Source organism: Anopheles coluzzii, chromosome 2 (genome assembly GCF_943734685.1).
Source record: "Anopheles coluzzii chromosome 2, AcolN3, whole genome shotgun sequence".
Taxonomy (NCBI): Eukaryota; Metazoa; Arthropoda; class Insecta; order Diptera; family Culicidae; genus Anopheles; species Anopheles coluzzii.
The window spans coordinates 90,776,021-90,788,560 of record NC_064670.1 but is presented as its reverse complement, the minus strand read 5'-3'; the positions used below and the strand labels follow the sequence as shown (position 1 = coordinate 90,788,560).

The following is a 12,540-nucleotide window of genomic DNA, read 5'->3' as shown; positions in this document are numbered from 1 at the left end:
AAAGAAAGGATGTCTTTGGCGTAGCACTTGTGTGAATTTTCTCGCCGAGCACTCAACCGAAAGTACTTGTGTGGTGTGACATTCGGCACCTTTTTAGGTGGCAACATCTCAAAACTTCAGAGTCCAGTACCTAAGGAAAGAAAGTACATGAGGTTGCATTTTGCAAGGCCGTAAGGATCATTGATCGAGGGCTTTTACGTTTGTAGCTTTGTGTGGATTTGGGTGGGTCCATTCCAGTTTGCCTTGTGAGTGTGTGTGTGTTTTGTGGAAAGAGAACAAAAAAACACAAAACAAAAGGAATTAGCTTTTTAGAAAGGTGTCGCGCACTTGCGTTTTGGTACAGGCTTAGGCGCATTAATGGTATTACGGGTTTTGCGTATCCTCTCTGGAAATGGTAGGAAAGCCGGCACATCAGCACGGTTGTGGCGTGCGTGCTAGCTTGAAGTAGGCTTAACACATTTGTAAAGCGATGAAAAGTATATTTACCGCCTTTCAAAGGCTAATTAGCCGCTAATGGGCTGGAGTGTACTGTTGTCATTGAAGCTGGGTAGCGGATGCGTAGAAACTAGGGACTGTACTAGATGAGTACTAAGCGTGAGTTTTCACGCCCGAACTCACAGAGATTTAAAGGGTATAAGTACGTGAAATCGGTCGGGGTGATTCAGTTGTCTTAGCAATTATTATTTATGCAAAATATTACTTTTCCATGACGAAGAATTATTCGTTATGCGAGATTTTGTTCCTTAAAAAGATTATAAGCAAACCACTGTAACTTACTTGTGAAGATAAACTCTCGTGAATGAGAGGAATATTCAACAAATTATCTGTTGTATTCAAATAATGTATCACGTTTTATTTTTTATTTTTTTAAATAATACAGACGTTTCAAAACGGTTCTATTCACATTTTGAGCCTTTCTTTGTACCACGGTATTGACTATCGATCGCCATGGTAGGGCAAGAAGGAGACGATGTGATATGATAACACATGTGACGACTTCTTATTAGGTTTCAAGGAGATTTAATTCGTATTAAATACTGCTGATAACATGCTGCTACGTGCTAATTAGTTTACCAACGTCAGTTGTTACAGCAGATTCAAATAATCAAAATATTGAATACAAAAAGTGTTCCAAATTTAAAACTTTTAATTTGCAAAAAGGTAAACCGGGCAAAGATTCAAGCTCCGTTTGTATTACAATTAAAATTAAAAGGTTAAAAACTTATCTTACGTTGGTACACTACAAAGGCAGATGGGACACTGCAATGAATCCCTATCATACAGTGATCATTTTGGGTAAACGAATTATTCAGTTAGAAATATGAATTCAAGCAAATACATTGCCTCGTATGTCTTGAGATAGGTTATATTGGTATATATTTTGAGATAAAAAGTATGAGATAATATAGTTTGCATTATATACAGCACTTCAACGAGCTTTCTCTTATAACTATGAATCAATAGGTAAATTATTACCTTTTTATGTATAGTTTAGCAGATACTAATAGATTTATGCTCGAAAGTTTAAATTGTGACCGAGGACTTTCACTTTTTGCAGTCGTATTTTCGATTAGGTCAGCTCAGACAATTACAATTACAAGGCCGTGCAGATATACATTATCCTACTTTTATCAAATATGTCCTACTAATTATGATAACTTCCTCGTAATATAAAAATAATGGGAACTGCTGAACTATGCTACACAATTATTAATCTGCAATAATAGATTTCACGCAGCAATTTAAAATTTACTATCGAGATTGGAATACTTGGAAAAAAAAATATACTGCTCTATCCATCTTCTTCCCTTAACTAAAAAAGCTCTTGAAACATACAAACTCACATATTTGTAGCCAATTGAACGCCAACCGTACCGACAAAGAGATCTTTATCGAAACCAACATCGATAACCGCACTCCATCATTAATCACCACCGATCGATACGCGATCCCCTTTTATCACCCCATGCACCACACACACTCGGGGAAAAGATGTCGTTTAATTTGGTTTTTATTAATATGGATATTTATTGTAATTTATCCTGCGAACTTTCGCACCTGACGCACGTCCCCGTTACAATACACTCGCCACCCCTTTTAATGTGAGGGCTGCCGATAGTCGTTCGTACGGGTAGCTTCATTTCACCTCACGGTTGCTTATCAATAACGCGCTGGTGGAATATTAATTTCATTATTGTGACCGCAATTCTTGTACCTCGGTCGCTTGTTGTTTTTTTTTTTTGTTGGGGTATATTTTTTCCTCGTTTGGGTGTTGATGTGATTTGTGGTTCCGGCTGCGAGTGTACGTTGGATGGAAATAGTTGGAAATGTCGGAATGATTTACGATTTGTTTGAATTAGCATCGGATTGCGGTTGCTCAAAAGACTTGCACGCCTGATGTACCAATGCGATTGCATCTGAACAGGGTGTGAATTTCATGTTCCAAAAGCAGCTGAAAATGTCCCAAAGTGCAATCGCCAACTTGGGAGAGCGGCTTTGTGTAATGGATCCTTGCCGCTGCACAGATTTCTGCATGTCCTTTTAACGCACGGCAAATTTCGTTCTCTTCCTTCCATATTGACCTCGAAAAGGACACCGGGGGGAACGTTAAAAGTATCAGCTTCCAACCTCAGCCAATTATCTGCGTTTTGGGCAGGAGCTGAGATTCGATCGTTTCTGGGATCGCCGTAACGCCCTCTTAAAGTACCCACGTACGCTGCACGTTTAGTGCACTCCTTGACGAAAACGACGGAATTTTATCCAGCTTCAATTGCCCGTTGCGAAATTGATACTGTTGTTTGCGAAACGATTGCTTGGGCGGTGCCGTGCAATTTGCTTACATGGCTACCAAACCCCGACCATCCCTTGTCGATCGTCGTAATCTTACCGTTAAAGGACCGTGCTGCAGAGAATGAGAATAACAACGATTCAAACGGCGTGTGCTTATGAAATGTCCCGCGGTGCGGCAGGAAGGCGAACGAACACGCACAATCTGTCATTTCCGTTTTGTGGACGAACTTGAGCCTGAGGTTTGCTTCATAAATTCACAAATAAAAACGCTACAACTTTGAATTGCATTTGTCACAGTCACAGTTTAATCGTGCCTGTTGCCGATTAGCGCACGAGGTAACTTAGAGAAGAAGAAGGAGCAAGACAAGCAGCTCAAGCATGTAGCGGAAGCATAACAAAACATACACACATACACATAAAGCCCCTTTAGAATGGAACCATTTTTACCAGCCGGATGGATTTTTCATTGCAAGATGTGCGGAAATGTGACCATCTCAAAGCGGGGGGTTTCGTGTTAATAATCGCTCGATCGTTCGGTGGATTGAAATTAATCAACCGTAATCTGCCGACGCTGCTGCTTGACGGGATGTAAGAACCTTTCAAACGGGGCCGCCGCGCAAGGATGTGCCGGCCCTCCCGCTGACACCGGTTGGTTGACAATATTTTCCGGCTTTTTCTTGAGGGGATTTAATGGTGGCGGTTTAATACTGTTTGCACACCGTACGCGCCCATATCTTTGCCGGTCATGGGTTGCATGTTCAAGGTCCAACTGTCTTTGGAGTTTTGGTGACCATTTCCGTCTTTATCTCGTTTGGCTTTGGACCCGGTGGACCTTTCGGTGGCTTTTGGTTGAGGATTATCGTGCTGGCAGCTTCGATTTGGTGATTCGAAATATTTATTTGCACCAAGGATTAGGCACCGAAATGCGATGGTTTGATTTTGGCAAAATTGTTCCGCAACGTTTTTAATTTAAAATGAATTATTAGTAATACTGTTTTCTTTTCGTAGTTTATAAAATGCGTGCAGGTTGCTGTACTGTGTATTACAAACTTGTATTAATAAAAAAAAATATTTATAGATATCTCAAACAATTTCTGAAATGTGTCCTTGTTGAAATAATTGCGGATAAGATAAGGAATATTTTATTGCGTCTACATCTAGACCCCCAGAATCATTCCCTCATTAAACGAATACAAACCAGTTTTGAACTGGTACATTAAACTGCGGTGTATTATAATTAAAGCCTGGCCGGTTGGCTGGTTAGCATGCGAGACCACCCGGCGACATGCTGCCTTACGGCCAAATCCAATCCAGGATCGGATCAAAAACACTTCACCCATTCCTCTTTAGCAACGATTGTTGTTACACGATTTTTGCTACAATTAAATTCGGTTTAGCTTCGAAAACGGAACCGGGCTGTACTCGTAACGGATTGAGTTGGAAAGGAACACATCTTCCCGCTCGAACACTGGCACACTGGAAGGGGGTCTCCTCAAAGGATCTCGAAGCACCCAGCAGGGGATCGTCTGTACGACATCTAAAAAAAAAAAGAATGAAAGGGATCCTTCAACCTCCAGATGGGCAATCCATGCCATTCTTCACTAAGAAAAGGACAGAGCGAAAGAGAGACAGAGAGCGGGCTGGTTCTTGAAGTGCTAATACGAGAAATGTGGGTAAACATTGCATTAGAAACCAAACATAGCCGCCGGGCTTAGAGCTGAATAGCTGTCGAATGGGAGAGGTGATTATGATGAACTCCTGTTCGTGTGTACGTCTGTGTATTCCAGCATTGTGAGTTGGAAACAGTTTTGGGTCAAAAGAGTGGGAAATTATAATTACCGTTTTAAGTTTCCGTGTCGCAAAAGTGGGTCGTTGGTTTTGCACGGGAATGATTTGTAATTAGTTGGGATTTGGGAAATGGTGTGCACTGTCAATAGAGAGACAGTCGCCCCATGGTACAGGTAATAGAAAGTGTCATAAACTTTCATACGGTGTTTATATCGTTTAGATTCAGTTGCATTGAAAAAGGGGTAAGCTGGTATTTGTCGTATTTTAAGGATTATTCTAGATGATCACATATGTGTTATTTATTTTCTTTTCAGGAACATTCATTGAATGATTGTTATAAAGTTATGATTTTATTGATAGCTACTCAGCCTTATTGAGCCAATGCGTTGTACAACAAAAGTATGAATATTACAATTCAATTCCATCTTATTTCAATTGCATTTTATTGTTGACCATTTAATATATGATACTTTAATTTCATTGTGTTCGTAACGAATGTAAAAAACATTCCCTTGCTGATATCGTTTGCGAAGTTATGCAAAGCTACCGCCACACTACATACTTTTTCGTTGTGTTGTTCATTTCAGGCGTAATGACCTACGCTGTCTCATCGGGCTGAGTAAAACTCCTAGAATAGTTCGTTGAAATAAAATACTATCATCCATCTACATGACCATTTCCAACATATTACAGGGGAATTGTAATTTGTTGGAAAATTCACATTTATTAGATAAAACTTGCACGTTCTGAAGATTTTACAAACACAATTATCATCTAAAAATATAAGAAAATAAGAAACTAAAGTTATTCCACTGCAAGCAATTTATAATATTACCTAGCTGAAGTAGCGCTTACAAAAAAATGTTTTAGAAGCAGAAGAGAAAGTTTGGAGATAGCGTGATGTTGTGTTTCACTTTCGCTACTCATCTATGTTTTCTAACCATCGTCAGTGTCAGGATGTCTTGTCTGCTGAGCAAGTAGAGCTAAACTGCTTTTTAATGTCAATTTAACTCAATTTCTAACATTAGTACAATCATACGTGACTTCTTTTGTAATAATAATGGCTATAAACGGTGACACATTTTCAATGATAATTTAAATGTTGAAGGATTCTCCGACTGCTCGATGACTTTATAAACTGTGCTTGCGATTTTAGTTGGTTCCGTTGTTGTTACTTGCTTAAGTGTGATCATGTAATGTCCTCTTTTGTAGTCGTCGAGTTATTTGATGTTTTCCAAAGATGTCGGGGTAATCTATTGTTGATTCTTCTATTGTTTATTGTTATCTTTTCTTCCGGTTTCCTTTTTATGTAATCCTGCGTGTTTGTGTAACGATCTTATTTCGAGACTTTGATATTAATTTTTAAATTACGATAAGAACATGTTATAGAGGTGTGCTATATGGAACATTTAGCATTGGTTCAAAAAACACTTATATATAAAACAATATTATTATGAAACTAAATAAACCTTGTACTAAAATATACATCTGCAATTGAATTATGCTTCACGTATAAATCGGATCGTCATGATCGCAACAAAATCCAAAAAAGCTAACAGCTGTCACAATTGTTTTCTGTGTTTTTTTCACCCCTCGTCGGTTAGAACATAAAATAGTCATAATCTAGCTAGAGTGGTTTTGGATACAGTTTCATAACCATCCTGCATGCATTGTCCTTCGCCCATCCTTAAGATGCACTCCACTACACTGTTTCGTCACACTTGCGATAAAGAGTGGTAAAAAAGCCACCAAAACAAAGCTGCGACTCTCGTACACAAACAAACCATCGTGGCAATGTAATAAATGGCAAAAAATAATAATAACGACGATGCAGCAGTCACCCGTTCGGTCGGTTGGCCACGACAGGGCATTGCTGCAAAGGAACATCTCCACAGGGTGGCCCTTAAAACGAGCCAAACCGGGCCGATAATCCTTCCCAGCACAGTGCCGGTACTCCGACTACGATGCTACCGGCTAGCTCGGTACTTCTCCTCGGCAGGAGGGCCGAAGCGGACGCGCTGGAGGGATTCGCGAAGTTGCGTCCCCCCATCAGAACGAGCGTGGCCCGCACGGCCTGTAAATGCGAATTGAATAAATGGAAACAAAATTAAATAGCTAAGTGGCCACTCGTGAAGTAATAACCCTTACGAAGTGGAGTTTACCTGGGGCGCATTCTCGGTGGCTTGGCTGTATTCGCGAGTGTGTGCCATTCCGTGGAAAAGGGATTCCGTTTTTGTTTCTCTTCTTGTGTACGGTATGTTTTCCTCGGCTTACGTCTAAGCTAAATCTGTCGCTTGGTCCGAAATGGGTTTACATTGTGCTGGCACACACAAAAATAAAAGAATAGTACATCGTTGGCCCTTTCGGCAGTGTATCACAATTACACGCCGAAGAGAGATTTCTTACGCTGTCGGATGTCATATCGGTAGGTCGGTATATTGACAACTACAAGTTTAATGTATATTTAAATTACATTGTAAAATTAAAGCGTATTTAAGTTGCTATAAAAACGATTCTCTCTGGCTATTACTCAAATTTGCTACTACACATTACTTTATACAATTAACCAAAGAAGTATACTTAATAGAAAATGAATTAGCTCGGCTCTGCATCAAAGCAACAGAAAATCCTGTAAGACATAACGATAACATGACGCTGATCTATTGTCCTCTCATCTATCTCTCTGTTTTTGAGTTGACAGAGTACCCTCTATTTACGGTAGCATTTAGACCAGCGCGTTCAAATGAATTTGAAATCTCTGCCATCGAAACGAAGATGTTTTAAGGAAATCTCAATTTCACTTCAAAAATTTCCGCATTTTATTCTTATTTAACAATTTCACACAAATAAATCTTTGTAACAATGTACAAATAAATTGTTACAAATAAATCTTTGTAACAATGTAATGTAATTTTGAAAACAGTTGTAATTTCTTGAGCAGTCATAGGTATACATAAATAGTTTTACTCCGGCCTGTTATCCCTCGTTCACAGCCTTTAAGTAGAACGAACCGTATACGCTAAAGTTAAAGGTGACAAGAATAATAAATTGTCTAGCTAGTTCAATCGTCTTCTCGCGATAATCTTGGAACTCAACTGGAAAGGAAACATATTCTCTATTTTCAGTAAGTAGCAGGTTTTTCAAATATACCATTAGTTGGACTCTTACTGAGGAGTAAGCCGAAGTGCGGCAGTTAATGCTGACTATTTGGGCGTACAGGGAAATCTTCTTGTTTTCAGTAATCAGCGGCCCATTCGATTCCTGCGAATGTTCTGTGATACTAGCAAGGACACATGAACAAATGTTCTTTAGCATTTCACTCTGGTTGTATTTAACAGGGAAGTTTGTGCTCGCGATGGTCAGTTGAGCAGCTAAATGTTGACGCCTCGGATGAGTGACCATACTTGGTACAGATTTAAACGTGATCTGCATACTTGCGGCACAAGCACACAAGCGAAACATTTGTTCTTTCAGTCGTACCAAACGTCCAGCATCGATCTCTAGCAGCTCCGGCAACGGATATCGTTTCTCAATTTGGATCAACTCTTGATACGGTTCGACAAAATATTCCGGCATATGAATATCGATCAACTTAATTGTTTGGAAATTCTTAGAGCAAGACGCATCGCCCACCACAACGCCACTGTGAGTGCTGTTGATGGAAGAAAGTGTGCGCTTTAACCATGCCATAGTGTTTGGGAACTTTTTACGACCAAATGTCGCCCTCATTTCGCTAAACTTTTCTCGCTCATAGTTGATGGAGTAGTGCATGATGGTAGGACGTGTGGATGCGAGCAAATAGTTGGCCATTTCATACTTCATTTTCTCCAGCACTTCCATTATTCCGCGCAGCTGGGCAATGGGTTCAGTTTCTTTTTTCAGTTTCATGATTTCTTCATCACGTGCCGGGCAACAGACCATTCCCATGAGGTTGGTGATTATGCGACGAAATTCATTAAGAACAGTAGCGTTGCGTACCTGTGTACTGCCACGCATCAACTGCTTTTCAAGCAACAAGGTAACCGTATACAATGCACGATCATTTTTTCCTCGCAGCAAGGATTTAAATGACTGCTTTATATCCCGAATCAGCTGAATCACCATATTGTAGCTGGGAGGTTTAAGCGACAGCTCATCTTGCATTCGATTCCAGTAGGCATCTTTCGCCAGCTTATTGAACTGGGTAATAAACGAATCAGGAGCTGTGGATCTATCATGGAATTTGTAGTTCATGGCCAACTCGTGCAAGAGATCCTTGTCGTCCAGCACGCGTTCCAATTCACACACGGCAACGAATTTTTCCGGCTCATTACGTTTTGACCGAATAATGAATCCTATGTTCTTTGCGTTGTTTGTACTGAGGCTTGCCCTTTCCAAAAGGTCGGCCAGTAGACGAAGTACGTGGTTTTTGTTTTCCTCTCCAACAGGAAGACTCTTCTTACGATTATACAAACTGAAAACAGAGCATCTGTGTCAAGATGTTGAGAAATGTACTGAATCGACATGCTTACCCGGAAGGATGTGTCATACTGGAACTATGCAATTTAGAAACATAAAGTTGATGTTTAACACGAATTCGTAACTAGTAACTAATAATCTCAAATAAAATTAATTTGAAAGCTTCAAATTTCCGAACATGTACGCTAGCGGCATGTTCTAGCATGTCCGGCAATGTTGAACTGTCAAAGAGGGAGAGAGATAGAGAAAGAGATCGCCTGGCTAACTAGACCTATCAATTTATCTGTAGCCATACCGATGCACCATTACCCTACCGATTCCTAGATGAGCCTCATCAAACTTTGTTGTTAATTTTTTGTTGTTTATTTCCAAAATATCAAAACATTCTAAACATTGGTCAAGAAACTATGAATGCAAGTCTCTTTCCTACTACAGGTCAACGGATAAAGCTAAATGAACTCAAGATTTTCTTTGTTTGGCCGACTGCCAACAAATCCGTCAGACATTATAAAGGCATTTCAAAATTGCACCGTTACGGTGAAGATTCCTTATCCTCAAACGATATGTAATAGGTAATTGTTTAGTCAAATACTCTTGGATGGTAATTTCTTGCAATTTTATTTAGATCCGATTTGGGTCCTGATCGGGGTTTCATTGACAGTGAATTAAAATTCGTGTAATAAAGATTTCAAAATCCCTTTCTATCTTGAACAACGGCAGCTGATATGAATGATGAACCGATCAACAAGTACTCTTAGTAAGTATTATCAACCACGTAAACAGTGAACAGTTTGATGAGCAGAACGGGAACAAAACTTCTACATTAAACTGCAATAATAGCCTAGCCACTAGGCTACCAGTTGTTTGAAATGTAATTTGTAGGGGCGTGAGAATTGGAAAAGCCCGCTTTACAGAATGAGAGCATTACATAATGTTAATTAAGCTAAAAATCCCTTCATTCATGCTGCCAAAAGCATTATCCAAAGAGAAGATGTAGAACAATTAAGTTCGTGCTTTGGTAGCAGGTGGTATTTCAGAGAAAATAAATTAGTATGTAGTATCCTTCTTCTTCTTCTTCTTTTGGCTCAACAACCGTTGTCGGTCAAGGCCTGCCTGTGCCACCTATGGGCTTGGCTTTCAGTGACTAATTGATCCCCCATAGCAGGATAGTCAAGTCCTACGTATGGCGCCATGGTCCATTTGGGGCTTGAACTTATGACGGGCATGTTGTTAAGTCGTACGAGTTGACGACTATACTACGAGATCGGCCTAAGTTCTCTAAATTATTCTCGCTAGAAAATGGTATCCATTATGGTCCAACCTGATTTAGCCATTCTTTCCACTAGAGTGTGCCACTCAGCGATAGTAGTCGACTGTTTCCATATGATCTGTGAGTGGAAGGATGTGCGTGAGTAAGAGGGTCGCTGACCAGAGGATTGAGAAAGATTGAATAAGAGAGAGACAGAGAGAGAGAGAGAGAGAGAGACAGAAACAGATAAAGAGAGCGGAATAGGGAGAGGGGGAGAGAGAGACAGAGAGAGAGAGAGAGAGAGAGAGAGAGATAGATAGAAAGAGAGAAAGAGTGCAATATTACAACACACATGATGGGAGCAGACTCATTCGTGCGGCTGAGCTAAAGCAGATTAGGTTAAACCGGGCCCGTGTTAATATTTTATAATTATGGATTAAAGCTTTTAATACATTTGAGTCGATGCACATGAGTCCCTTTCATTACTGTGTTAACGTCTGTGCACCCGAGATAAAAGTATTCAATAAATTGAACAAATTATTGATTTTTTACAAGAGGTTTGTACTATGGGTTTTATTCAGTCATCATATTTTGCTGCAGTCTTTCACTTTTTTTTAATTTGTTGGTTGTTTTTTTGTAGAGACTTTTAGCCTATTGACCTTATTCGTCTATAAGTCTTTCACTGATAAGCACGGTTTTGTCTATTTAAGTAACTTTTCCATATTTTACAATCCATTTTTCGTTGTTGTTTGATTGGTTTCACAGGTCCTGTACATCGTTTATCTGCTATTTGCAACGATTTGGTCTTCATGTTTGTGCAGCTTCAACTAGTTATCTTCTCATCGCAAAAGTTCAGTGATAATGGCTAGTTGCATGGTGATGCCTAAAGATGGCTGAACACGAAACGCGAATTATGGTCAGAACTCAATTTTCATCCCAAAACTTTATTTACTCACCTATAGAAATCAAACTTTATTAATTCATCTCGCACTCCACCAGCGTAAAAGGGCTCATTCCAGTCTAATACACTCCATGCAAACGATACTTCTTGCGCAAGCAGGAAGTCCCAGTGTGAGAGTAAGCTGCAAACGATTAGCAACAGAATGGCAATGGATGGCATTTTTCGTACCGATCAGACACGTTACACATCGAGCACAAACGGCAGAACCAACTATCAGTGAGCAGCTCCAGGGCTAGACTGATTATTTTTGGAATCAATCAATCCGTACGGCAACGGCCTTTTTCAAGGCGATATTTCGAGATGGTTCTTGTATGTTCTTCTGTGCCTGGTGCTTCCTAGGCGCCCTGATAAGAAGGTTGTTCTTATTTCACACTCATGCTAACAACGTACGCAAATGTGCTTCACTTCGCTGTTTGATGAATGAATCAGGTGTCAGGCTGTGTGAGCGTTACTATGTTTTTACACTTTTTTTCTAATTGACCTTCAACATTGGTTCTATTTGGTCACATTTTGTTGTCAGCACAGTGATGAGTAATTAACGTATCAACCGTAAATTTTGTAAACTTTTAATGTTATTGAAATTTAAAGGGACAAGCATTTTGAAGAGGGAAAAGCTGAAAAACAGAAAAATAAAACGGATGATGTTGCTATTGCTCTGTCATTCCGATTTACCTGTTCTTGATCGTTTTGTACTCCAAGATGATTTATATTAAACCAATAATAAGTTGCTGGGAAAAGTCAAAATTTGGAATTTTTAATTCAAATTAAAATCAGAATTTTAAATAATAGAAAATGAATGTGATTTATTGTTACACTATTGCCGGGGTAAAACTAAATAAAGGGTGTCCTATTATTGTACCTTTATTTCTTGTTGATCTTTGGGAGAAATCGTTTTTGTTAGTTAGATCTTTCCTATTTGATCATGCAAATTGAATATTTATTTCCAAATTTTATTTTGCAAATTTAGCTAGTCATAGTTTTTATTATTATTATTATTATTATAATTTATTTATTATTATAGAGAATTTAAGTTAATCCACCACATTCGCCTCTTTAGCCTTGAAGTGAGTTGTACTGTGTTCATTACTGGTTAGATCTCGTGGTGCAGGTATCTAATCACGACTACTGGCTACGTCACACTTCACTAATAATTCTTAATAAATTAATATTACTTTAAAACTGTTTACTGTTTATCTTAACATTTTATACAACATAATGATTTAACTGTTTTAAACAAGGGCAAATGCAATGCATAATGATTTAATGAACAAATAATCAGAATAAAATATGCCTA

The 12,540-nt window shown here is 39.1% G+C and overlaps 1 protein-coding gene across 1 annotated transcript; it reads right to left on the bottom strand.

Moving 5' to 3' along the window:
* Positions 1 to 7,413: 7,413 nt before the first annotated feature.
* On the bottom strand, positions 7,414 to 9,864 carry LOC120953476 (T-complex protein 11-like protein 2). Its single transcript, XM_040373417.2, has 2 exons — positions 9,090 to 9,864; positions 7,414 to 9,031 (listed from the first exon to the last, which is right to left on the bottom strand). Exons 1-2 carry the CDS (start codon positions 9,104 to 9,106, stop codon positions 7,555 to 7,557), a joined length of 1,494 nt encoding a protein of 497 aa, XP_040229351.2. The 5' UTR covers positions 9,107 to 9,864; the 3' UTR covers positions 7,414 to 7,554.
* Between the last annotated feature and the right edge of the window lie 2,676 nt (positions 9,865 to 12,540).